The sequence below is a fragment of the Pituophis catenifer genome, unplaced genomic scaffold (genome assembly GCF_029215685.1).
Source record: "Pituophis catenifer annectens isolate HBS135680 unplaced genomic scaffold, rPitCat1.0.hap2 SCAF_2, whole genome shotgun sequence".
NCBI classification, from domain to species: domain Eukaryota; kingdom Metazoa; phylum Chordata; class Lepidosauria; order Squamata; family Colubridae; genus Pituophis; species Pituophis catenifer.
The window spans coordinates 34,577,878-34,605,749 of NW_027256882.1; the positions used below are offsets into that span (position 1 = coordinate 34,577,878).

General features: G+C 46.3%; 1 protein-coding gene across 1 annotated transcript in view; it reads left to right on the forward strand.

Annotated features, from left to right (window-relative positions):
* Nucleotides 1-27,872, forward strand: part of SKIC2 (SKI2 subunit of superkiller complex) — a 54,416-nt gene extending 26,544 nt beyond the window's left edge. The window contains exons 15-29 of the mRNA XM_070933395.1: nt 2,739-2,838; nt 3,097-3,309; nt 4,460-4,570; nt 6,773-6,884; nt 8,205-8,323; nt 9,473-9,610; nt 10,620-10,757; nt 13,250-13,354; nt 15,564-15,726; nt 17,634-17,760; nt 19,351-19,561; nt 22,030-22,140; nt 23,747-23,965; nt 24,880-25,020; nt 27,534-27,872. Coding sequence (XP_070789496.1) covers nt 2,739-2,838; nt 3,097-3,309; nt 4,460-4,570; nt 6,773-6,884; nt 8,205-8,323; nt 9,473-9,610; nt 10,620-10,757; nt 13,250-13,354; nt 15,564-15,726; nt 17,634-17,760; nt 19,351-19,561; nt 22,030-22,140; nt 23,747-23,965; nt 24,880-25,020; nt 27,534-27,734 — 2,209 coding nt within the window. The 3' untranslated portion in view covers nt 27,735-27,872. The remainder of the gene's footprint in view (nt 1-2,738; nt 2,839-3,096; nt 3,310-4,459; nt 4,571-6,772; nt 6,885-8,204; nt 8,324-9,472; nt 9,611-10,619; nt 10,758-13,249; nt 13,355-15,563; nt 15,727-17,633; nt 17,761-19,350; nt 19,562-22,029; nt 22,141-23,746; nt 23,966-24,879; nt 25,021-27,533) is intronic.

Sequence of the window (27,872 nt, forward strand, 5' to 3'; positions counted from 1 at the left end):
ACATTGGCCCCCATGGAGAGGGCGCGTAACTTGGGTGTCCTCCTGGACGCACGGCTGTCTTTAGAAGAGCATTTGACGGCCGTGGCCAGGGGGGCTTTCTATCAGGTTCGCCTGATACGCCAGTTGCGCCCCTTTCTGGATCTGGACTCCCTATGCACGGTCACTCATGCCCGCGTTACTTCCCGCCTCGACTACTGCAACGCTCTCTACATGGGGCTCCCCTTGAGGAGCGCTCGGAGGCTCCAACTGGTGCAGAATGCGGCCGCGCGGGTACTTACGGGGGCGACATGGCGCTCCCACGTGACACCTCTCCTGCACGAGCTGCATTGGCTTCCATTGGTCTTCTGAGTGCGCTTCAAGGTGTTGGTTCTCATCTTCAAAGCGCTCCATGGCTTAGGACCCAGTTATTTACGAGACCACCTTCTGCCTCCGATAACCTCCCACCGGCCAACACGCTCCCACAGAGAGGGTCTCCTCAGGGTGCCGTCTGTCAGGCAATGTCGGCTGGCGACCCCCCGGGGAAGAGCCTTCTCTGTGGGGGCACCCGCCCTCTGGAATGAGCTGCCCCCAGGGATACGACTAATCCCGGACCTCCGGACCTTCCGCCGGGCCCTGAAGACTTTTTTATTTCAGCAAGCCGGGCTGGGTTAAAAAATTTTTAATTGGGTAAATTTTATGGGTAACGGGGTTTTAAATTGGAGAAGCCTAAGATAATTTAATTTTGTTTTAATGTATTTTAATATTTGTATTGTGTGTTTTTAATTTTGGCTGTTCACCGCCCCGAGTCCTTCGGGAGAGGGGGCGGTATAAAAATTTAATAAATAAATAAATAAATAAATAAATAAATAAATAAACCACGCCCACAAAATAAGCCACACCCACAGAACCGGTAGTAAAAAAAATTAAAACCGACCCCTGGACCCTGCCTTATATTTTTTTGAACCCTGAAATTGGCCAATAAGGCGCTTGGCCTTATTGCCATGCGCTCAAAGTTCTGATTGTGCTTATTATCGGGGGATATCTTATTTGGGGGGAAACAGGGTACTAAAAAACTAAAAAAAATCACACACAACCAGGCACCACATAAATACTGTGCATGGAATAGCCCAAAGCACACATTCTGGCAAGAGAGTGTCAGACGGGTGAAATGTTCCCGGTTCGGACCGGATTGCCTGATCCGGTAGCGATGACGGGTGGTTTGGAGAACCAGTAGCAAACATCCCTGCCCCTTTAACACCATTTATTGATAAAGGCCCAGTTTACTAGAAGTCAAGTGAATTGCAGTAACGCCTGGATAGAACTGAGAAACTGCGTGCCAAAATACCCAAGTCTACCTTTTCCCCCTTCTTTAGTTGCCTCCTATCACTGGACCCCCCCATGTTCCATCACGTTCATAAAAGATGTTTTTAGAACAGCCACTTCAGTCATAGGCTCCGTATGCAGCTGCATTCTGATCCTAGCTAAGTGTCCTTGAAGCCCATCTTGAAGAGATATGGTTACCGTGTTTTTCAGAGTATAAGACGCACCTTAGTTTTTGGGGAGGAAAATAAGAAAAAAGCTGATTGGCAGGTGGATCCGCCTCCTGGAATACCTCCAATCAGCTGTTCCCAGAGGTAAATTTTAGCAACAGGTTCTTTGGTTGTGAGCTCTGTGCCTTCTTTTTTTTTTTGCTTTTTTTTCTCCCTATGAAACTTCTGAAACACTGTTTCAGAAAAAACTTTTTTTCTGCCTCTGAAAGCCTCCGAAACAGAGCTTCAGAAAAAAAGCCTCTGAAGCTCTATTTGGGGGCTTCTTTTCTGAAGCTTCATTTCTGATGCTTTTTTCAGCCTCTAAAACCTCCATTTGAGAAGCTGGGCAGAGCTACATTCGGAGTATAAGACGCACCCAGATTTTCACCCTCTTTTTTGGGGGAAAAAAGTGCATCTTATACTCCGAAAAATATGGTAAGTTTCATTTTGTCATGGCCCTGTTGGAGCCTGAGTCCGCAGAGGAGGATGCTGCCGGAGCTGGGGCCGCCGGAAGTCGAGGGGGCAGCCTCGTTGGCTTCGGAGGAACGTGGGGAGGAGCAGGATGAGGCAGCCCTGGGTCCCTGTGTGTGTGTGAGCGTTTGCTTCGGGACTTGCCATAAACATGGAAACATTTAGGATAAAGTTGGAGCAATAAAGGGGAGTTTGAACTATCAGCTGGCTGTGTTGCCTCCATGCCTTGCCCCGGGTCATCACATGTTTCCCTCGAAGCATCCTCCTCCCATCCAACCCCTCTCCCTTGAGTTCACAGTAGCTGATACTGATTAGTTGCAAAGCGCAAGGTTCCCTGAGGATGGGCTCCAACAGGAGACCGAAAGCTCAAAAGACTAAATCTCTGGTCCCAATGACCAACCCCAGATTGGATCCTGGTTGAATCGGCAGTGAGGAATTCAAGGTAGTCAGGCCAAGATTTTTTTTTTGCAGCATAAGAAAAAAATATGCCACCGAGGCATTCTTTATAGAATAGAATAGAATTCTTTATTGGCCAAGGGTGATTGGACACACAAGGAATTTGTCTTTGGTGCATATGCTCTCAGTGTACATAAAAGAAAAGATGCATTCGTCAAGAATCATAAGATACAACACTTAATGATAGTCATAGGGAACAAATAAGCAATCAAATCATATTAGGAAACAGTCAATATAAATCTTAAGTATTATAAATGTAATAACCTCCCTTTAATGCATTGCTTTCCTCTGATGTCCTTTCAGGTATTATGATGCTGTAGATGCCAAAAAGGACCGAACTAGCAAACACTCCCAGACCTTTGGGGCCAAACAGCCAATGCATGCAGGAGCTGGGCCAGGCCAGGTGAGCTGAATTAAGTTAGATATAAAGAGGGGTTTCTGTCAGTGGACAAAATACGAGTAAATGGGTTAATCTTTCCCTTACCTGACACTAAAAAGAGTCAGTTCAAATAACGTCCCATGAGATGTATCCAGATGTTTGGATGTCTCCCCATGCTCTCCTTTGTGTTGGAGGAAGGGAGCACTGCATTGAAAGAGAAGAAGGTCGGGAGTAGGGGAAGGAAAGATCTAGTCCTGGAGCAAACATCTGGAATTTCCACAGGACAAGAACATCTGGCTCTCCCTCATTGACATGCTGCGCAAGAAGGACCAGCTGCCGGTGGTGGCCTTCACGTTCTCTCGCAACCGCTGCGACGAAAACGCCTCCATGCTGACCACCATCGACCTGACCACCACGACGGAGAAAAGCGAGATCCACGTCTTCTTCCAGAAGTGCATCTCCCGACTGAAGGGTACCGATCGGCAGCTGCCTCAGGTGAGAGAAAAGGAAAAGGCTACTAGGGGGTGTCACCTTGGCAGCATAGCCAGGATGGGAGCTGAGCCTCAGGACCTCGGTGGTTGCCAAGAGGAAGAGGAAGAGGAAGTCAAGGGGCCCTAACAATGGAGAATCACACTGGAGGTGCTTGACGGATCGATAACAGATCACACCTCACCCCTGCATATCTTTTTTCCTCCCTCCCCAGCTTTATACCATCTTTTTACGATAATTTTAATCACGTCTTTGCTACTAGATGTATGTATGTATGTATGTATAGTTTATTGTTTTTAACCTTGTAAACCGCCCAGAATCACCTTGCAATCACCTTGCAATGAGATGAGTGGCAAACAAATTTGGATAGATGGATAGAGTGGGGTGGGCTGGGGTGGGATGGGATGGGATAGGGAGTTATGGATGGATTGATGGATCAAAGGATAGGATAGATAAGATAGGAAGGAAGGAAGGAAGGAAGGAAGGAAGGAAGGAAGGAAGGAAGGATGGATACATAGGTAGGTAGATGGAGGGATAAGGTAGGACAGGATAGATAAGATAGGAAGGAAAGAAGGAAGCAAGGAAGGATGGATGGATGGATGGATACATAGGTAGATGGAGGGATAAGGTAGGACAGGATAGATGAGATAGGAAGGAAGGAAGGAAGGAAGGAAGGAAGGAAGGAAGGAAGGATACATAGGTAGGTAGGTAGATGGAGGGATATGGTAGGACAGGATAGATGAGATAGGAAGGAAGGAAGGAAGGATGGATGGATGGATACATAGGTAGGTAGATGGAGGGATAAGATAGGATAGATAAGATAGGAATGAAGGAATGAAGGAAGGATGGATACATAGGTAGATGGAGGGATGGAGGGATAGGGTAGGATAGGATAGATAAGATGGATGGATGGGTAGGTAGGTAGGTAGATGGAGGGTTAGGGATAGGATAGATAAGATGGATGGATGGAGAGAGAGAGAGAGAGAGAGGGATGTGATGATGATGATGATGATGATGATGATGATGATGATGATGATGATAAATGTATTAAAATCCTCTCTAGCACCAGTCCTGGATTTCAGCATAAAATTAAGTTTAATTAAATTGAACAACATTATTACTAAAAAACCTCATTTGTGGGATTTTTTTCCCTCAGGTTCTTCACATGGTCGACCTTTTGAAACGTGGGATTGGGGTGCACCACAGTGGCATTCTGCCCATCCTCAAGGAGGTTGTGGAGATGCTTTTCAGCAAAGGCCTTGTCAAGGTAGGTGTAAGAGTTCACCAGGCTGAGCCCCCTGGGGCAAGGGGGGGGTCAAATGCAACATGAGTTTGGAGTTTCTGTGCCCCCTTAAAAGACTTAAGTCCAGTTCTCCCTTGGAATCTCTTGAATCTGGCACCAATTTGCCTCGACCGTTAGTAGATCAGATTCTTGTGTACAGGTAGTCCTCCACTTACGACCATAATTGAGCCCAAAATTTCTATTGTGAAGTGAGATAGTTGTTAAGCGAATTTTGCTCCATTTGTGACCTTTCTTGCCACAGCTGTTAAGTGAATCGCTGCAGTTGTTAAGTTAGTAAGAGGGTTGTTAAGTGAATCTGGCTTCCTCATTGACTTTGCTTGTCAGAAGGTCGCAAAAGGGGACCACATAACCCCGGGACGCTGCAACCGTCATAAATATGAGTCAATTGCCAAGTGTCTGAATTTTGATCACATACCCCTGGGGGATGCGTTAGTGGTAGTAACTGTGAAAAACGGTCATATGTCACTCTCTTCAGTGCTGTTGTAACTTCAGACTGTCACTAAATGAACTGCTGTAAGTCGAGGACTATCTGTATAGGTAGCACGGAATTAACTTAATGTCAGCTGTTCCAGAAAAACCTCTGCTCGAATTAAAAACTCTGAGGCAAACATTTTCTCAAAGTTCCATTTGTTAGAGTAGGTATATTGTAGTGGGAGGTTTCAAAATTTTTTACTACCAGTTCTGTGGGTGTGGCTTGATAAGCGTGGCATGGTTTGGTGGGCGTGGCATGGTAGGTGTGGCAGGGGAAGGATACTGTAAAATCTCCATTCCCTCCCCACTCCAGGGGAAGGTTACTACAAAATCCCCATTTCCTCCTGATCAGCTGGGACTTGGGAGGCAGAGTATAGATGGGGGTGGGGCCAGTCAGAATTTTTACTACCGGTTCTCCGAACTACTCAAAATTTCTGCTACCGGTTCTCCAGAACTGGTCAGAACCTGCTGAAACCCACCTCTGGTATACTGGCATATCTTGGGAAAACCCGAATCTGAGAGTTCCAGGTTTTCCCTCAGTAAATCAAAACCCCCCAAACCATCCCCTCACTCATCAGTCGATCACATGCTCCAATCACCATCCGTTCCATCTTGAGACAGCACTCCAATCACTCCTTCTCCAGATGCAGGCTCCTCCTGACGTTGACCAACGTGAAGAATGCTATTTTGTCTAAATACAAACCCTCAAATAAATCCCCCCTCCTACTTTCCCACACACGAGAAAGTGGCAGCTTAGAAGCTTCCGGCCTAATATGGCTTCCAAAGCTGACACTTGTTAATACTTTTGAACCCAATCCTGGCTCCTGAGAGAATGTCCCATAGACCAAACCTTTCCAATCTTGTGCCTCCAGATGGTTGGAGCATTCCCACGTTCCCCTGTCTGGAATGGGATAACTCAAAACGGCCAACTTACCACGGGACAATTCGCCGCGGCCAATTCACCACGGAAAAAAATTCGCTACAGGACCATTCAACCATTTCATTTAATTATTTAAAATAAATTTTAAAATATTTTGGTCATTCTCATTTCATTCTGTCCCTCCTTTCGCATCTTTTCTTTAATGGTTCTATTTCACGACTTCTTCGATATAGTGTAATTTTTGTTCTACGGCGAATTGTCCCTTGGCGAGTTGGCCGTGGCAAGTTGTCCTAGACCAGGGGTGTCAAACTCAAGGCCCCGGGGGCCAGATCCAACCTGCGGGGCACTTAGATCTGACCCACATGGCCACCGGGGAAACAGTAAAGGACCGGCCTGCAGTGCGTCTACCAAAGAAAACAGATTGCGGGAGCACTGCAGGCGACCCTCTCAAGCTCCGTTTCCGCTGGCATAGGGTTGCAGGAGGCCGTTGCAGCTGAAACGGAGTTCGGGAGCCTGTTTTCGCTAGCGGAGAGCTCAGGCTGCCATACGAGTGACGTCGAGCTGGCCATGCCCACCCCGGCCCCCCAAGGTCAAACACAGCCCTGATGCGGCCCTCAATGAAATCAAGTTTCATACTCCTATCCTAGACCCTCCCTAGTCATTGGACTGGAGGACTTTGCAGTATTCACTATACAAATGAAGTGTAATTCTGTGGAAAGTATCAGTCAGAGGAAAGCTGCTCTAAGCCAATCTGGTTTATTGCGAAGAAAAACAGGTGGCATCTCCCCATCTTTCTCCTTCCTTTTGGGTTCTAGATCCTCTTCGCCACAGAGACTTTCGCCATGGGGGTGAACATGCCAGCAAGGACTGTGGTTTTCAATTCAGTTCGTAAACATGACGGTGCTAATTTCCGGGACTTGGTACCAGGTAGGAATGGAGAGGAGCATATTTTATTTCATAGTGCCCTTTTTTACGAGGGGTACGTGGGTGTTTATAAGTAGAATGGCCAGAGGTTCCACAGACAAAACATCTGTCTTCCCTTCCCTTGCACATCATCTCCCACTTCCTACCCCCAGCTTTTCCCCTTTGCTAACTGTTTATCTTGTTACTCTTCCTGCTGGCTGCCACGAAACCTTTAAAGATGGCGTGTCCCACAGAGCTGCCCTAGAGCTATTGGGATTTTTTTTTTTTTGTAGGCAAAAAGCCAGCAAGCCAATTTATCTCAACTGTTTATGATATTTTGGGGGGCACTTTGAGACTGGGAACATATATACAGCAACCACAGCATGGTTATGCTGGTCTCTTCTCCAAAGGAAAGCAAAAGTGGACTATCATTTTTAACTATGGAGCCCTGTGCGTCAGGAGGCTAAAACAATTAAGAAGATGTTGGATAACCATTTGTCTGAAGTGGTGTAGGGTTTCCTGCCTGGGCAGGGGGTTGGACTAGAAGACCTCCAAGGTCCCTTCCAACTCTGTTATTCTATTCTATTCTATTCTATTCTATTCTATTCTATTCTATTCTATTCTATTCTATTCTATTCTATTCTATTCCATTCCATTCCATTCCATTCCATTCCATTCCAATGTATTTCAACCTTGGGCACTTTAAGATGTTTGGACTTCAACTCCCAGAAATCCCTATCCAGCATGCCAAAATTCTGGGATTTAAAGTTTGAGCATCTTAAAAGTGGCCAAGGATGAGAAACACTGGGCTAAAAGGATAAAATTCTAGCAAAGTACAGGTAGTTCATGACTTGCGACCACAATTGAGCCCAAAATTTTTCTTGCTAAGTGAAACATTTGTTCAATTGTACAACCTTTCTTGCCTCAGTTATTAAGTGAACTGCTGCAGTTGTTAACTTAGTGACACGGTCGTTAAGTGAATCCGGCTTCCCCATTCACTCTGCTTGGGGGTCACATGACCCTATGACATGGCATCTGTCATAAATATAAATCAAGTTGCCAAGCGTCTGACTTTCAATCACGTGAGCATGGGGCTGTTGCCACGGTCATAAGTCTAAAAAGCGGTCGCAACTCACTTTTTCCAGTGCCATTGTAACTTTGAATGGTCACTAAATGAGCTGTTGTGAGTCGAGGACAACCTGTATACAGAGATGAGGTTTCATCTGTCAGTTTTGCTGAGGCAAAAATGAAACTCGTGGTGTTTTTCCTTCTGGATATCGATCCCTTACTTGATGGCAAGAGTGGTTAACACCACACATCTCTCTTTCTTCCGCATCCTGATAGCCGAATACATCCAGATGGCAGGCCGGGCTGGACGTCGAGGTCTCGACACAACTGGGATGGTGATTATTCTGTGCAAAAACCAAGTGCCTGAAATGTCCGACCTTCACCGCATGATGTTGGTGAGTGATTGGTGTGTGTTTGTCTCGCTTAAATTGCAACACGCAGCAACTGCAGTTGCTTAAGCTGTAAATGAATCCGTCGTAACAGAATAACAGAATTGGAAGGGACCTTGCAGGTCATCTAGTCCAACCCCCCCCCACTCCCCGCCCAAGCAGGAGACCCTACACCATTTCTGACAGACGGCAGTCCAAACTTTTCTTGAAAGCTTCCAGTGATGAAGCTCCCACAACTTCCGAAGGCAACTTCTGTTCCATTGGTTGATTGTTTTCAGTTTCAGAAAATTTCTCCTTATTTCCAGGTTGAATCTCTCCTTGTTCAGTTTCCATCCATTATTCCTTGTCTGGGCTTAAGGTGCTTTGGAAAAAAGCTTGACCCCTTCCTTTCTGTGGCAGCCCCTCGAATATTGGAACATTGCGATCATGTCTCCCCTGGCCCTTCTCTTCTCTTCACTAGACTAGCCATGCCCAGTTCTTGCAACTCTTCTTCATATGTTTTAGCCTCCAGTCCCCTAATCATCCTGGTTGCTCTTCTCTGCGCTCTTTTTAGAGTCTCAACATCTTTTTTTATAGTGTGGTGACCAAAACTGGATGCAGCATTCTCGGTGTGGTCTTACTAAGGCTTTATAGTGGTCTTAGTACCTCACGTGATCTTGATTGAATCCCTCTGTTAATGCAATTTAGGATTGCGTTGGCTTTTTTGGCTACTGCCACACACTGCTGGCTCATATTTAATTGGTTGTCCACTAAGACTCCAAGATCCCTCTCACAGTTACTGCTATTAAGCCTGGTTTCACCCAATTTATATGTGTACTTTTGGTTTTTCTTGCCTAAGTGTAAGACTTTACTTTTTCTCTACATTGAATTTCATGTTGTTAATATTTGGGTTGAAATTATAGCCAGTGATAAATATCCTCCTGGCTGAGGATGAAAGTTTATTGGAACCTCATTAAGGACAGAGAACAGACACACCCTTCTGGGTCCAAAAACCCAGATGTTTGCTACTTCATCTTGGACATTCTGTTTCAATCCAGATAATCCTCGATTTACAACCATCATTGGACCCAGAACTACAGTCATAAGTTGTGGAGGTTGTTAACCAGATCGCCATGTGACTGTTGCCAATTGTACGACCTTTCTGTTTCCTTTCAGGGCAAGCCTACTCGGTTGCAGTCCCAATTCCGCCTGACGTACACCATGATCCTAAACCTGTTGAGAGTGGAGGCACTCCGCGTGGAAGACATGATGAGGAGAAGCTTCTCCGAGTTCCACACCCGGAAAGACAGCAAGGTGTGATGGATGGGAGGGGGGAAATTGAAATAGCTTCTGGAAAGACTGGAAAGATGCTTGAGAGGAATCCAGAGAAGCATCCTAAACTTTTCTGAGACACAACAGTTTTGAGGCAGAGGGAAGACAATGGAAAAGAAGTGTGTGTTAGAAGGAGTTTCCCATTTTTAAGACAGGAGGGTGCCTGGAAGAAAATGGAGGATGACTGAGGAGATAATAGAGGAAGCAGAGGAGGAAAAACTGTACAAATCTGTAGAATGGAATGGAATGGAATAACTTTGAATGTACACTAATCGGCATACATTAAAAAGAAATTACATTGCATACAGCTCTCAAAGGGTCTCCACCTCTAATATAAACATACATACATACATACATACATACAGTACCCAGATATATTATATGACACAGAGAAAAGAGATGGAAGTCCATCTCTAAAGTCAAGAACAGGAGTCTGCAAACTTGGCAACTTTTAAGATTTGTGGTCTCCCAGAATTCCTCCATGCCGGCTGTGGAATTCTGGGAGTTGAAGTCCACAAATCTTAAAAGTTGCCAAGTTTGGAGACACACATACACACACACCCCGGTCAAAAAGATGAAGCCTAAACTGCTGTAGACGATTGAGTCCCTCCAGCTAGCAGTGGTTTTCCAAGGATGTAGTAAAGACTTGTTCTCATTTGGCATCAAGGACTGAATTTTGAGCTTGCTGTGCAGATATCAGTTGCTCCTCCAGATCACCTGGAAGACCCCAAAATATTTCCTTCTATGATGGCTGCGATCACCTGATATGCTAACACATTAAACCATTGGGCTGGGTCCATGCAGCATGCTGAATCCACATTTCAGCTGTGTTCACACAACACTTGGAGCCACAGTAGTCAATCCTGGTATAGCCTTGCATGTTTTGTGAACTCGGCTTCTTTATGTTAAATGGTTGGAACTAGGTGGGAAGGAGAAGGCAAAGAGTTGGGCGCTGTATGACTTTGCTCCACCATCTGCATTTCCTCGCCAGGTCTATGAACACAGAATCGCCCAGCTGAGCAGTATGTTAGCCAACATGGAAGTGCCAGACACGTCAAGGCAGCTTGGTGACTTACAGGAGTATTATTCTGTAGTCAGAGAACTGCGAGAGATACGGGAGCACATTCAGGTACTGACTGGAAGAACTGGGGCATAAGGTTCTTTTCCACCTTGTGGTATTTATTTATTTATTTTGTCGCATTTCTATGCCGCCCAACTCCCAAGGGACTTGTCGTCATTCAGATCCTGGGCAATGATCATTCGAAGACAGTCTTTCCCCCTGAGTCTGGTATCCTGCTGTTGAATTGGGGCTGCAGACCTGCTTATTGTAGGAGTTCCTAATACAAGTTGAGGAAGATCCCTTTAGAACAGGAGTCACCAACTTTTCGGACCTCAGGGACCACTAAATTCATAATTTTAAATCCTGCGGACCGCTAATATGATCTGCCTAATGACCGGCTGGGTGGGCGTGACTAGGTGGTCATGTGACTGGGTGGGTGTGGCCAACTCGACGTCACTCACATGGAGGGGTGCCTCGCCAGCCTCTACTCGCCCCTCCCCTCCCAGCCACTCCTTGCCTGCCCGCCCGGGCTCCTTAGGGCCACAACAGGAAGCAGTTGTTGGAGTGAAGCAGCCATCACGAGAAAGAGTTGGCAAAACAGCTGGCTCAGTTCAAATTGGATCTGAACAAGAAGGAGACTCAGGAGAAGCACCTCACTGAGGACTACGAGCATAGGCTTTCCAAGCAGAGGGAAGACCTACGGGAGTGCAAGGTCAGGTACCGGCACCTGGAGGCTCAGAGGACTGAGATGGTCAGCCAGTTCCAGGCCATGATGCTGTCCCACTGGAACGAGGCCCTCCAGCTCTTTGCCACCAGCGGCACTTCCTTCTAGTCTTTGCCCAAAGCCGCGCACCAGGAGGCTGAAGCAGACTCCAAGTCGGAATTTCTGCCCCCCTCCGACCCGCACAAAAAGACCCCAAAGGAGGAGACTCTCTGCAACAACACAACCGTTCATTGCACATATCCGGCCCAGGGACCGTAGTTTGAAGACCCCTGATTTAGTGCAATATAAAAAATGCAAATAATTTTCTGCGGACCACCAGTTGGTGACCGCTGCTTTAGAAGGCATTTTTGGGGTGGGTCTCGCTAAAGTACCTTGCCCAGGATTCAGCTTCGGCATGGAGGGAAGAGCCGAGGATTTTGTTCAGTATCTGTATGACAAAATCACTCAGATTCGGGCAGGTCTGGACTCCGACGGGATAGATCCAACGAGGGTGACGGAGACAGGTCTTGAGACTGTTATCTGGGATGAGTTTGATCCTGTGACCCCAGATGACGTGGACAGGATTCTGGGTAGATTGAACGCGACCACATGTTTGTTGGACCCGTGTCCCTCCTGGTTAGTGCTGGCTTCCCGGGAGGTGACGCGAGGCTGGCTCCAGGGGATTATAAATGCTTCGTTGGGTGAGGGTGTCTTTCCCGCCGCCTTGAAAGAGGCGGTGGTAAGGCCTCTCCTCAAGAAGCCTTCCCTGGACCCGGCAGTATTGGCTAATTATCGTCCAGTCTCCAACCTTTGCTTCGTTGCGAAGGTTGTTGAGAGTGTGGTTGCGCGACAGCTACCCCAGTACCTGGATGAAGCGTCGTATCTAGATCCGTTCCAGTCGGGCTTCAGGCTCAACCCATCCAAGACTGAGTGGCTGTGGTTTCCGACGTCCCGATATAGTCAGTTGACGCCATCACTTGACTATTGGGGGCGAATCATTGGCCCCCACGGAGAGGGCTCGCAACTTGGGCGTCCTCCTGGATTCACGGCTGTCTTTAGAAGAGCACTTGACGGCCGTGACCGGGAGGATTTTTCATCAGGTTCGCCTGATTCGCCAGTTGCGTCCCTTTCTAGATCGGGACTCGTTACGCACAGTCACTCATGCCCTCGTCACCTCTCGTCTGGACTATTGTAATGCTCTCTACATGGGGCTCCCCTTGAGGTGCACCCGGAGGCTCCAACTGGCGCAGAGTGCGGCCGCGCAGGTGGTTATGGGAGCAACATGGAGCTCCCATGTAACACCTCTCCTGCGCGAGCTGCACTGGCTCCCGGTGGTCTTCCGGGTGCGCTTCAAGGTTCTGGTTACCACCTTTAAAGCGCTCCATGGCTTGGGACCTGGTTACTTACGGGACCGCCTACTACCATCATCAACCTCCCACCGACCAGTACGCTCCCACAGAGAGGGGCTCCTCCAGGTGCCGTCGGCCAAACAATGTCGGCTGTCGGCCCCTAGGGGGAGAGCCTTCTCTGTGGGGGCACCGACGATCTGGAATGAGCTCCCCCCAGAGATACGGAGGATTCCGGATCTGCGCACCTTCCGCCGCGAGTTGAAGACGCTTTTATTTCATCAAGCTGGCCTCGCCTAAATCTTCTCCCTTTTAAGTGTAAATTCTAAATTTTAATGGATTTTAAAATATGGGTATTTTTAAATTATGGGTATTAATTCAGCCAAATTTATTTAATCCATTTTATTCGATTTTAAATTTTGTATATTTATGTGTTTTATTTCATGGCTGTATATTTATGTGTTTTATTTCAAGCTACAAATATTCTCCTTTATGGGTTTTCTCCCTTTCAGAGACGAGTAATGGAATCAATGAACGGATTGAAAGCCCTTTCTGTGGGACGAGTGATTGTGGTGAGCAACCAAGAGCACAAGAATGCCCTGGGAGTCATCTTGCAGGTAGGTCCCACCGTTTCCACATTTTTCCAGACTGGTGCTTTACAAATGGAATGGGAACTATTTAGCCCAGCGTTGGGCACTTATGGCCCTTTTATGACTTGTGGACTTCAACTCCCAGAATTCCTGAGCCGGGCCATATTGGCTCAAGAATTCTGGGAGTTGAAGTCCATAGGTCATAAAGGAGCCCTAGATGCCCAACCCTTGATTTATCCCACACTCGGCTAAGGAACTCCGACTCATTCAGCCCTCTAACCCAGTATTCCTTAACCTTGGCAATTTTAGCATATATGGACTTCAACTCCCAGAATTCCCAGTCAGAATAATGGAGAAACACTTCTCTAACCTGTCTGTATGTGCTCTTTGTATCTGTATAGTATTTTTTTTTTTTAAAAAAATAGGCCTAATGAATGGACTTATTCAGTAAGATTCTCCTCTGGCCAGGCCTAATAAAAGGAGTGCTGATTTAGCAATTACTTCATTTAGCAACAGTACATTGTTAACAACACTGATGAAACACTAATCTTTGTGGCCAGTCCTCTCGTTTACGACCTTCGCAGAACTGTAAAGCAAAGGAAAGCTGAGTCTAAATACAGTCAGTTTCCCTTAGCAGCTGCATCCCTCAGTGACCGAATTGCCAGTCCCAATTTGTGGTCACTAAACTTGTACAGGATTCATGTCATGATAAAGGTAACAGCTTGAGTTGAAGTTTGGCTCTTGTCCATCTAGATCATGGGTGTCAAACTCGCTGCGTCACGTTGATGTCACGTGATGCATCGTGACTTTTTTGCCTTCGCAGAGCTGGGGTGGGTGTGGCCTGCGCGTGACACATCTGGCTCGCGGGCCGCCAGTTTGACACCCCTGATCTAGATCAACAGTCCCCAACCCCTAGTCCGTGGACCAACACTGGGCTGTGGCATGCCAGAAACCGGGTGGCGCAAACAAGCAAAGCCCCATTTTTTGTTGTTTTGTTTTCTCAACTATAGCTCCAGGATTCTCAAGTCTCTCATTCAAATGCTGATCAGGCCAGACTGTTCAGTATTTATTTATTTATTCAGTCAGTCAGTTAGTCAGTCGTTCATTCATTCTATCAAGACTGATTCGCACTTTCACCTACGTTTTTCCAATGCTTGACAATAACAGTGAGGGATGGAATATCAGGGTGGGAAAATGGTATTCAAGCATCCATCGGCTTCCTTGAGACATTGCTGGCAGCTCAAGGACGCCCCGAGCAAGTGTCCCAGCTTGATTGACTGTTTCCCATAACAAAATGTACAGGAGTGATTGGTGAATGTTATGGACAATGGGTGGCCCATAGAGAAAAGGGAGAATTAACTACTGTATTTTTCAGAGTATAAGACACACCTTCCCCCCCCCACCCAAAAGGGAGTGAAAATTTAGGTGCGTCTTATACACCGAATGTAGCCCCGCCCACCCACTGGCCCCCACACTTTGGCCTCTGCCTCCCAGCAATTTACCTCCTTGCAGCAAGCAGCAAGAAGGAACAGCCCATTTCAGCTTCAACACAGCCTAATTAGCACAAGTTGATTGTCCATTGGATGTCTCCTGACTCTCAGCTGTTTTGCACGGGCCTCTGCTGCTTGCTGCAAGGAGGTAAATTGCTGGGAGCAGATTTTTTTTTTCTTGTGCTAATCAAGCTATGCTGAAAACGAAAATGAAAGTAAAGCAGGCTATTTGCTGTTTGCTGCAACGAGGCAAAATTGCTGGGAGGCAGAGGCAGATTTCTTTTTCTTTTTTTCCTCACCAAAAAAGGTAGGTGCCTCTTATAGTCCAGAGTGTCTTATACTCCGGAAAATACAGTATGCTTGCTTTTGCACGGGAAACCCAGAGATGGTTTTGCTTCTTCTGAATCAGTGTGGTTTATTCAGTAAAGTTTATACTCTTGGTAAAATAATGTCCCAGGAGTTCCTTTTTCTGGATTCGCCAACTGGACAGTTGACACATTCATTCATTTATTCATCCATCCATCCATTTTTTGAGATAGCCAGAGTTGATGGCGATATTAATTGGATGAGGCCCTCCTAAATGATCCACAGTTCTCAGGCAGCAGCATCTCCTTTTACAAATAAGGCCTTGTAGCTCGCAGCTTCCTATCTTGTGAGGCAATTTTCTCCCATAATTGGGGCCAAAGGTGGAAAACGGGGACGTAGTCCTACCTAGTGTGAAAGATCTTGATCCCTCCCTCCTCCAGGTTTCTTCAGACGCAGCCAATCGGATCTTCAGCACTTTAGTGATGTGTGAGAAGAACTCCATGGAACGGGACCTGGTTGAAGGCCAGGAGTTGAATCGTCCTCCATCTGCTGAGGTGCCTCTGCCCGAGGATCTTCTCCACACGAAGCTCTTCCTTCCTGAAGGTAAAGTGATGGAGAACTCAGAACAGGAAGTTGTTTGGGGGCAGGAGGTTGAGGAAGCAGGGAAACTCAATAGGATCTCAGTAAGCTAATGCACAAGCATAATTGTGCCTCTTATATACAGGTAGTCCTTGATGTACAACAGTTTGCTTAGTGACCGTTCAAAGTTACAACGGCACTGAAAAATGTGACTTACGACCGTTTTTCACTGTTAACAACCTGTGCAGCATCCCCATGATCATGTGATCAAAATTCAGATGCTAGGCAACTGGTTCATACTTTAGTTTACAAACTTTATTGTGTCCCAGCATCATGTGATCCTCTTTTGCGACCTTCTGACAAGCAAAGTCAGCGGGGAAACCCGGATTCACTTAACAAGCAGGCTACTAACGTATCAACTGCAATGATTCACTTAACAACTGTAGCAAGGAAAGTCATAAAATGGGGCAAAAGTCACTTAACCAATGTCTCACTGAACAACAGAAATTTTGGGCTCAATTGTGGTCGTAACTCAAGGACTATCTGTATTCCAAACAGTTTGAAGAATTTGGGGGAAACAAAATTTCCCCCAAAGATTGCTGACAAGATTGTCCTCCAGAAGAGTTATAAACTGAACAGCCCTGACTTCTCGTACTCCCAAATCACAGCTTCTCAGGAAAGCTGCCCGGTGTCAGACGTGGCCCAACTTGGTCCCTTAGGAAAGAAACACTCTCGACTCCATTTGTAGCAAAAAGGTTATTTTTATTAAAAGCCAAGTGGTTACAGTAGGCAAAATCAGAACGAAGAGTTTGAGCATTTCAAAGGTGCTTTTTCTTTGAAGACATTTCGCTTCTCATCCAAAAAGCTTCTTCAGCTCTGATTGGATGGTGGATAACGGAAGGATTTATATTCCTTGCAGACAGCTGGTTGTTGCATTCTTTTAGCGGGTCTCTAAGATCACCTGAGGTTTATCTGTGTCATCAGGGTCACCTGAGTGGTGCAAATGGGTGTGGAGCCTTCTTGGAACTGTTGTAAGGACTGTGTTGTAGACTGGAGACAGATTATGTCATAACCCTCCTCCTCTATTGAGAGAGGGCTGTTCAATTTTGACATAGATGGCCTCTTTGACCTCTCTTTCAAACCAGCGATACTCTATCCAAAATATGGACTTTGCTGTCTTCAAAAGAGTGGCCTTTGTCTTTTAAATGCAGGTGGATTGCTGAATCTTGTCCTGATAGGTTTGTTCTCCCATGTTGTGCCATGCGTTTATAAAATGGTTGTTTTGTTTCTCCAATGTACAGATCTGCACATGGCTCACTGCATTTTGCTCCATATACCACGTCGCTCAGTTTGCGTCTGGGTATCTTATCCTTGGGGGTAGACAAGCTTCTGCCTTAGTGTATTCTTGTGTTTGAAGTGGGCACGTATGTTGCACTGGCTAAAGATCCTCCTGAGCTTTTCTCAATATTCCTGCAACGTATGGAATGACAACGTTGCTTCGTTTATTGTCTTCTTCATTGTCTGTTATGGAGGAGCTCCTGTAGGGTCTTTTTTGAGATTTAATCTTAAGAGTTTGAGCGCGAAAATTTCCCTAGTTAACTTTCCATTCCTGGCCCACCCTCCTGTTATCACCCCATTGTCCAGTCACATTCAGAGAAGATAAATTTTGGTAACTATCCCTGCTGAGGTTGGTGAGATGGATAGGCACCGCCTTCCATTCCCAGGACCACAGCCTTCAGACGTCTCGGGACGCTACGACTTACTGCTTTCCTTTTCTCCCAAATCTTCCTTTCAGGTTCCCCCTGTTTCCTCCATGCCTTCCCCAGCTCCCTCCCCACCATAATGTGTGACAGACCGACATCTAGCTGAGCTCAGAGTTGAGCAAAAGATGGCAGCTCTGACACCCAAACTCTTTCTCCTCTCCCTCACAGGCCCCTGTGGACACACCATAAAGAAACTGGGCCCCGCAGATATTCTGGGCATCACAACGAAAACCCTCCGTGTTAATGCCGAGCGTATCCTGGAGGATTTCAGGAAACGACAAATGCCCAGGTTCAGGTGAGTTGAGAAGTGAAATTTGCCATTTTCTACTCATCCCTTCCAATCCAGCAAGAGGGCCCTGCTTCCGATGCCATCCGCTGTATTGTTAAGTTGCCCAGAATGATTCGTTTCAGATGGGTGGCTTTTATAAGTCAAATAAATATATAAATATGCCTGGGAAATGGCGTTTGCATGTAAGAACTTGGAAGGACCGGCATTCCTCAATTTTTTTATTCCGGCAATCTGGAACTTAGTTCTGGCAAGTTAAAAAAATAAAAAGTGCTAACAAACCAATTGGGCAGATACACATCCTTGATTTTTTCTCTCACAATTTCCCTCAGTTTTTCTCAGTTTCTTCTTTGAAGCTGGTTGCCAAATGTTTGGAGTGGATCCTCTCTTTGTTAAATGTGTTCCTCTCACACAGTAACATAGGAAAGTAGACCCCCGTTAAGCTGAAACATCTTTTTAAAGAGTCAAAATCTTGCAATTGTAGGTTACAGGTAGTCCTCACTTAGCGACCATTCACATTATGACCGATGACCTCAGAGTTAATTATGAACTGATTTCTAACTTCTGATGGCCACACTAACACCAACACACACACACACATGTGGTTATGTGATTGCATGTTGGCAACCAGCACAAATTTACAGCCATTTGCAGTGTCCCACAGTCAACATAGCTGTTGACTGCTATAGATTTGGGGCATTTTTTGCTGATTTCCGGTTTCAGTTTCTGGCAAAAAAACACGCCCATCGGGGAAAATATTTTTGCTTGATTACCGTGGCATTCGTTTAACAACTGTGATGTTCGCTTAACGATCACAAAAATGCCACAAAATTAGGTGCAGTCACGTTGAGAGCTGCTTAATGAGTGTCACAACTTACAACTGTAGCACCGGGGTCAATTACAGTCATAAATTGAGGCCTTCTATAAAACTACATGAAAGTTGGTGATCTCGCAGTAACTTGGACCTGGCTGAAAGATTTAGCTAGCTTTTTTGTTTGGTGGGTTTCACACTCATGATCCCGAAGTTGATATGACTTGGAATACAAGGGAGATTTTGGAAGGATTCAAGGCACCCAGTTACAGGAGACACTGGTTTTCAAGGGTCAGGCGTTAAAAACCTACTGTCATCGTCATCTTTTAATGACCCCATAATCCAGGGGTGTTAAACTCAATTTCATTGAGGGCCACATCAGGGCTGTGGTTGACCTTGGGGGTGGCATGGCTGACTGGGTGGGTGTGTTTCCTCTTTACAATGGGTAGACCAGGCCAAAGTGACGCGGGTAGCCTGGGACAGCCCTGCTAGCCGGATCTGACCACACCGGCCTGCGGGCCTTGATTTTAACACCCCTGCCATAATCCTTTGTGCGGTGGAGTCTGGGTAACTGAATGGAGCTGAGTGAATTCTGGCCGGATGCCCTTCCTGTCGCCAATGCGGAGTTATATTCAGCAGATATATGCTCATCGTGCCCAGAGAGAGAGAAATATCTGCCACTACCTAGGATCGAACTCACAGCCTCCTGATTGTGAGGCGAGAGCTCCATCTCTAGGCCACCGCACCACTCATTAAAAAACCTACTATGGCCTCCTTATTTTCCTCAGGAACGACCCACCTGGACCGTCAGCAGCCACAGCAACCCAGGAGCTGCTGCGTTTAGCCGAGGGCTCTCCGGAAGGCCTTCCCCTTCTGGATCCAGTGAACGACCTTCAGCTGAAGGATCTGGAAGTCGTAGAGAGCATAATCCGGGCCCGCGGTCTGGAGGAACGTTTGCCAGAGTTCCAGTGTGTCCACAGCCCACTCTTTCACATAGAGGTCAGTTCAGGGACGGCATTTTGTGGGCAGCTTTGGAAAGGAGGCAGGGCAGAGGGCACCATCTTCAGAGTAATAACTGAGTTGGAAAGGACCTTGGAGGTCTTCTAGTCCAACCCCCTTGGTGCAAGTTCAAAAGGAACGGGAGCGAGGAGTGTGATTGTGATCTAGAGTTCTGCACAATTGCCAGCCTCCTTGGCACTCTCTCCTGATGTTGCCCCCCCTCCCCCTTCCCATTTTTTCAAAAACAGGAAACCGCACCTGTTTACCAGGAAACTATGAGTTTAGCAGCTGCTCCAGCCTTTACATTTGCCTCTTTCTTGTTTTTGGTTTATGTTTCCTTAATTAATATCATTTTTGTTCTTTTTCAAGCCCTGTTGATGCTGTTGGGATGGTTTAATGTATTGTTGTTTTTTTTTCTTTTGCCTTGTGAACTGCTCTGGCCTCTGCTGGGAAAAACAGCAGTGTAGAAATAAATTAAAAACCGCAGAGGATTTGGTAGACGGCAGGTAGCACGTTGTCCCCATTTTAACTTCTCACACCTAGCAAATGCAAAGACAATGTATTCATTCATATTAATTCCAATATTAAATCTATACATATCTATCATTTATCTATCTATCTATCTCTATTTCATTTCTTTCTTCAATTAATATGAATATTAATTAATTAATTAATATTAATTCTTCAATCATATTAATTCCTATCTCTTTCATTTCTTTCATTTCATTTCTTTCTTCAATTAATATGATTTCTTCAATCATATTAATCTATCTATTTCATTTCTTTCTTCAATTAATATGATTTCTTCAATCATATTAATTCCAATTTTAAATCTATACATATCTATCATTTAGCTATCTATCTCTATTTCATTTCTTCAATTAATATGATTTCTTCAATCATTAATTCCTATCTATCTATCTTTCTTTCTTTCATTTCTTTCATTTCATTTCTTTCTTCAATTAATATGATTTCTTCAATCATATTAATCTATTTATCTCTATTTCATTTCTTTCTTCAATTAATATGATTTCTTCAATCATTAATTCCTATCTATCTATCTTTCTTTCTTTCATTTCTTTCATTTCATTTCTTTCTTCAATTAATATGATTTCTTCAATCATATTAATCTATTTATCTCTATTTCATTTCTTTCTTCAATTAATATGATTTCTTCAATCATATTAATTCCTATCTATCTTTCTTTCATTTCTTTCATTTCATTTTTCTTCAATTAATATGATTTCTTCAATCATATTAATTCCAATTTTAAATCTATACATATCTATCATTTATCTATCATCTATCTATCTATCTATCTATCTATCTATCTATCTATCTATCATCTATCTATATTTCATTTCTTTCTTCAATCTGTAAATTAGTTGCAGTTGGCCAGTTGCAGAATCTCTGAAGGTTTTCAAGAAAAGATTGGAGAACCATTTGTCTAGGACGGGTCGGCAACCTTAAACACTCAAAGTGCCACAAAGGTCCTAACTGGAAGCCTCCCATTCAATTCTGGAGCCGACCAGAAGTCCGCTTCCCCCACCATAGAGTCTCCTCCTAGCGAGGCGTCCTTTTTCCTCTACCTGTCCTAACCGAAAGCCCTATCAATTGTGGAGCTGACCGGCAACAGGGAGCCACAGCAGAGGGATGAAAGAGCCACATGCGGCTCCAGAGCTGCGGGTTGCTGACCCCTGATCTAGGATGGTATAAGGACTCCTGCCTTAGGCAGCAGTTTGGATTACAAGACCTGTAAGGTTCCTTCCAGCTCTATGAATCTATGACTCAGCTGGTCTTTCCCCCTAGGGAAAAGGGGCTTGGGTGCTTAAGGCAAAGCTTGGAGACAGGAGTCAGAATAACAGTTGCAAGAGACCTTGGAGGTCTTCTAGTCCAACCCCTGCTCAATCAGGAAACCCTATACCATTTCAGACAAATCGTTGTCCAATCTCTTCTTGAAAACTTCCAGTGTTGAAGCATTCACAACTTCTGGAGGCAAGTTGTTCCACTGATTAATTGTTCTCACTGTCAGGAAATTTTTCCTTGGTTCTAAGTTGCTTCTCTCCTTGATTAGTTTCCATCCATTGCTTCTTGTCCTGCCTTCAGGTGCTTTGGAGAATAGCTTGACTCCCTCTTCTTTGTGGCAGCCCCTCAAATATTGCAACATTGCCATCATGTCAACCCTAGTCTTTTCTTTTCATTCGTCGTGTTCTTTGACAAACAGCAGCTCTGTTTGGGTTTCCTACGAATAAGGAATTGCAGCCCAGACGTAGGGATGAAACTCTTTTCTGGAAAAATTAACAAATATTCAGACAGGCTCGCCCCAACCTGGCCTCTTCCAGTTGCGTTGAAAAGCATTCTTTCCTCCACACCATGGTCGCTGGGGATGTGGTCATTCTGCACAAGAGGGCTTCAGATTGGCTTACATCCCTTCTCTCACCTTTCCGATCTCCTTCCTCCCTCTCTAGTTTGTACGCTTCCGAGAGCGCCAGCGGGTGTTGGACGAACTGGACCAGCTGCGCTTCCTGCTGTCGGACCAGTCTCTTCTCTTACTGCCTGAGTATCACCAGCGCGTCGAAGTGAGTGCCTCTCTGCAGTTGGATCAAACCGATGACTTCAGAAATTAAGAAACGGAGAAACGGAGTTCTCGTGTCTTGTGCAGAGCTGGGCCAAGGGGCAACCTAGAGAAATCTTGGCAATGTTTTATGGTCATTTGACCTCCTGCAGCCTTTCTCCTTCTCCCCAAAGGTTCAGCGGGGCTCCTCGGCCACAAAAGATGCTCAACCAGCCTATATAGTTGAACCTGGCACAAACTCAGATGCTTGTATTATTTGTGGACAGAGCAGAGGCCACATTTTGGGAAAGAGGACTGCATGTTTTCAAGGGTCTTTTTTTGATCTTGAATTTTGCTCGTCCCTGCATCATTTCCCCCTAGTCAACTCTCCATCTCTTCCGCCTGGCCCCGTGCCTTCCCCCGAATTCGCAGGCAAGGCCTCCACTTCTTTGGGTAGGAAATGGCTATTGACCCTGGTACAGCATTCAACTTAAAAGTTGAAGTTGAGCTGTGGTGGCACAGTGGTTAGAATGCAGTATTGCAGGCTAATTCTGCCGACTGCCAGGAGTTCGATCCTGACCGGCTCAAGAATTCTCTGTGTTCTAAGATTTAAGTCTAAATTGCTAAGTGTTTCTGAAATATTGAAAATGTACCACAGTGGTCACCCTGAGGAACTGAAGTCTGAGGGACCAATTCTAGCAGTCCTCCAATGCTCTCACTAGAAAACATTTTTGCAATGGGGTACTGGCCCAATTTGGCACTATATAAATATATTGCGCCATGGTGGCATAGTGGTTAGAATGTTGTACTGCAGGCTAATTCTGCTGATTGCGACTGCCAGCAGTTTGATTCTCACCGGCTCGAAAGGTTGGCTCAGCCTTCCATCTTTTTACCGACGTCGGTAAAACGAGGAGCCAGATTGTAGGCGGTAATATGCTGACTCTGTAAACCGCTTAGAGCAGTGGTTCCCAACCTTTGCGGTTTGGCAGCCCAGCTGGAGGAGGGAGAGGGGAACTGGGCTGCGCAAATTGTGGGCCTGCATGCACGCGCAGGCAGCTCTTGTGCAAGTGGCGGGTTGGCACGCACTGGCGCAGCTCAACTGCGCAAGTGGCTGGCCAGCACACACAAGTGCCCGCCGGCCCACTGTTTGCACGAGCTGCCTACCCACTTGCGCTCGCTCCAGCCATCCACTCGCGCGGCCCAATTCTGAATAGGCTGCAGCCAGGGCTGGATTTTCCTATAGGCTAACTAGGCTTCAGCCTAGGGCCTCAAGATCAAGAGGGGCCTACATTCAAATTGTTAGCAAAATTAAAATTACACTTTCACTATAGGTGAAAGGGCCTCATAAGTGGAATAGCCTAGGGCCTCTTTTCATCTAAATCCGGCCCTGGCTGCAGCCCTGTGGTGGGCCCTGACACAGAGGTTGGGGACCCCTGGCTTAGAGAGTGCTATAAAGCACCATGAAGCAGCATATCAGTCTAAGTTCTGTTGCTGTTGCTACAGCATGGCCCCCATGGTGAATTCTTGTCAATTTCATGGAATCGTCAAAGGGAGACTGTTCTCTTTTGTTCCCCAAGCCAGAGGTAGAGCTATTTGGGCTTCTTTTCAGTCTCCACTTCTGGTCACTTCAGGTCTTGCGTTCCCTGGGCTACATCAACGAAGGAGGAGCCGTGGAGCTCAAGGGGAGCGTGGCCCGTCAGATCAGCAACCATGAGCTGCTCCTGACACAGCTGCTTCTGGACAATGCTCTGACTGACCTGCGGCCCGAGGAGATCGTGGCCTTGCTGAGCTGCACGGTGTGCCAGGTCCGCACCCAGGTGGAGCCTCAGCTGCCCTCTGTCCTTCAGAAGGTGAGTGGGGAGCGGGAGATGGGAGGGAAGCAGAATACAAGGGAGGACCTGAGTTGCCATTTAGGCTTCTTCCTCTCCTCCGAGTCTTAGTCTGCCACCGACATCTCAGGGTTATTGGCCTCCTGATGAGATCCAAATAGGCTACTACTATGAGAACTGGCATATGCAGCAAAAGAAACTCCTGGCACATTATTTTACCAACAATATAACTTTACTGATAGATGAGTGGTGCAGTGGCCTAGAGGTGGAACTCTCGCCTCACAATCAGGAGGCTGTGAGTTTGATCCTAGGTAGCGGCAGGTATATGTCGCTCTGGGCACAATGAGTAAAATATCAGCTGTGAACTCTGCATTGGCGACAGGAAGGGTATCCGGCCAGTAAATACTCAGCTCCATTCAGTTGCCTGACTCCACCCCGATGTAAGGGATTATGGGGTCATTAAAAGAAATAATAAAAATAAATAATAATAATGGGGTTGTTAAAACAAACAATAATAATAATATAACAACAACAACTACTACTTTACTGATAGATCCATATAGGCACAGTAGAAGCATAGCCAGTTCTGAAATTTTCGCACAAAAAACTGAATAGTTAAAAATCTCCCTTTCCCCCCACCCTGTGGGCCACCCACTGTCCATTGTCCACCAATCCAGTGCAATCTCTTTGTTTTGGGAGACAGTCCACTCAGCTCAGAAGACTCTCATCGTTCGACCTTGAGGTGTCGAGACTCTCCCAGGCCACAGGCGGTGCACATGAATTCCTCATTTCCCTCCAGGCCACCCATACCTTCCAATCACACCCCCTCCCTCTTCCGTGTTGTCTGGCTGCGAGCAAAAGCTCCCAGCGAGTCGTCCATCTCATTTAGTGTCTCCTGGACGGATCCCCACCTTCTCTCCCTCTTCCTCCTTCAGGGCATAGAGCACATCCGCTCGGTAGCCGAACAGATCGCCCTGCTGCAGCGCAAGTGCGGCCTGCAAGAATCGATCGAGGATTTTGTGGAGCAGTACAAATTTGGGCTGGTGGAAGTGGTTTACGAATGGGCCCGTGGCATGGTAAGGTTTAAGGCTCCACCCCTTCCCTTCCCACCTTGAGTTATGTTTATTTGTTTGTTTGTTTTATTTGACTTGTATACCGCCCTACTCCCGAAGGACTCAGGGCGGTGAACAGCCACAAGATAAAAACACATAAATACAAAATTTAAAAACAGAATAAAACCGAATTAAATAATTTGGCCGAAGACAGATTTAAAACACCCCAATAAATTAAAACCAATTAAAATTTGTATTTTAAAAGGGAAAAAAGGGAAAAATTAGGCCAGGCCAGCCTGACGGAATAAAAAGGTTTTAAGAGCGCGGCGGAAGGTGCGTAGATCCGGGATCCTCCGTATCTCCGGGGGGAGCTCATTCGTGATAGTAGATGCCCCCACAGAGAAGGCTCTTCCCCTGGGGGCCGCCAGTCGACATTGTTTGGCCGACGGCACCTGGAGGAGCCCCTCTCTATGAGAGCGTACCGGCCGGTGGGAGGCTACTGGTGGCAGCAGGCAGTCTCATAGATAACCAGGTCCTAAGCCAGTTATCTCACACCACGGGGACCATGTTTCCCTCTCTTACTCTTAAGGCGGACAAAGCTCCCCTGTTTGAGGAACTAGTAGCGCATGATAGTTTCTTTCCTATGGTTGACCATTTGGAGCTTTGGGGCAGTGAGACAATGTAAAAACAATGAGGTCACACCCAAGGACAAGTAATAGAAAAGGGATGATTGCCTTTGGACCATCCAGCGGACTGGTCATGGTCGTCCCAAAGATACTTTTTCAAAAAATAACTGGACTGTCTGTACAGATTCTCACTCATGTTTGTCCCAAAGGTGCTTTTTCAGGAGGCAACTGGACTTTCTTGGGGTTTTTTTTTGAAGACGTTTCACTTCTCATCCAAGAAGCTTCTTCAGCTCTGACTGGATGGAGGGGAATGGAAGGATTTATAAATCCATTCCATCCTTCCATCCCCCACTGTCCTGTCAAAGCTGAAGAAGCTCCTTGGATGAAAAGCGAAATGTCTTCAAAGAAAAACCCAAGTCCAGTTGCCTCCTGAAAAAGCACCTTCGGGACAACCGGACTGTGTTTTTTCTTGAAGACATTTAGCTTCTCATCCAAGAAGCTTCTTCAGTTCTAGACTGAAGCATCTTGGATGAGAAGCGAAACGTCTCCAAGGAAAAACACAGTCCGGTTGCCTTTTGAAAAAGCACCTTCGGGACGACCGTGACCTGGATGACTGACAATCTCCATAGACATTGGTTACATGATTTAGATTTGGATGCGTGGCAACTGACTCACATTTATGGCAGTTGCAGTGTCCCACCGGGGTCATGTAATCCCTTTTTATGACCGTTTGACAAGCCAAGTCAATGGGGAAACTAGATTCGTTTTTACATCTGTATTACTAATTTAACGACTGCAGTGATTCACTTAACCAATGCGGCAAGAAAAGTCGTAAAATGGGAGAAAACTCACTTAACAAATTTCTCACTTAGCAACATAAACTTTGGGCTCAGTTGCGGTCATAAGTTGAGGACTACCTGTAATGCAAAGGCAGAACTGAAATTCACGGGCCAAATCCCTAAGTGAAAACTACTTTTCCCTGCAATGATTAGAATGCATGTACAGCAGGCTAATTCTGCTGACTGCCAGGAATTCGATCCTGACAGGGCTCAAGGTTGACTCAGCCTTCCATCCTACCGAGGTCGGTAAAATAAGGACCCAAATTGTTACCTTTAACCACTTAAAGGTAAAGGTAAAGATTCCCCTCGCACATATGTGCTAGTCGTTCCTGACTCTAGGGGGCGGTACTCATCTCCGTTTCAAAGCCAAAGAGCCAATGCTGTCTGAAGACGTCTCCGTGGTCATTTGTCCAGCATGACTAAACGCCAAAGGCGCACAGAACGCTGTTACCTTCCCATCAAAGGTGGCCCTTATTTTTCCACTTGCATTTTTTACGTGCTTTTGAACTGCGAGGTTGGCAGAAGCGGGGACAAGTAACGGGAGCTCACCCCGTTATGCAGCACTAGGGCTTCGACCCGCTGAACTGCCGAACTTTCGATTGATAAGCTCAGCGTCTTAGCCACTGAGCCACTGCGTCCCTTACGTAAACCAGTTAGAGGACTGTAAAGCAGTGTGAAGAGGTATATAAGTCTAAGTGCTATTGCTATTAGGCACTTCCTATTCCTGGCGTCCCCGTCCACCCCCGCCCCTCCATCATCCTATCAATCTCCAAGATGTTTTTGAAATGGCCATTCTGGTTTTAGCCTGGCTCGCAGCTGTATTCTTCTCATAGCAAGGTGACCTCAAACGCCACCTTGGAGAGCCACCTTCACTTTTGTAGCTTCCCCCCCCAAGCACTTCCCCTCCCTCTCTCTCTCTCTCTCTCTCACACACACACACACACACACAGACCGGTTTTATGTCAGATTGGTACCGAACGGCCAGCGTCAGGTGGCAGTTCTGACAAATCGGGTGCGCTTAAGTCCCGAGCACCAGCTCAAAGATTTTTTTTTTCCTCTTCGTCCTCCTCAGCCCTTTGCCGAGATCGCCCGCCTGACCGACGTGCAGGAAGGCATTATCGTCCGCTGCATTCAGCGCCTGGATGAAACCTGTCGCGAGATGCGCAACGCTGCCCGGGTGACGGGGGAGCCGACCCTGCACGCCAAGATGGAAGCGGCCTCCAACATGATCAAGAGAGACATTGTCTTTGCCGCTAGCCTCTACACCCAGTGAGGGTGGGGAGATGCTGGCTGGACTGTGGATCCATTTTGCCAATCCTGGGAAGTTCTCACTCCCTTATTCTGACCTCTAAGAGGTTTTGCAATGCATCTGCAGATCTAAACAATAAAAATATGTCCTTGTCCCAAACAA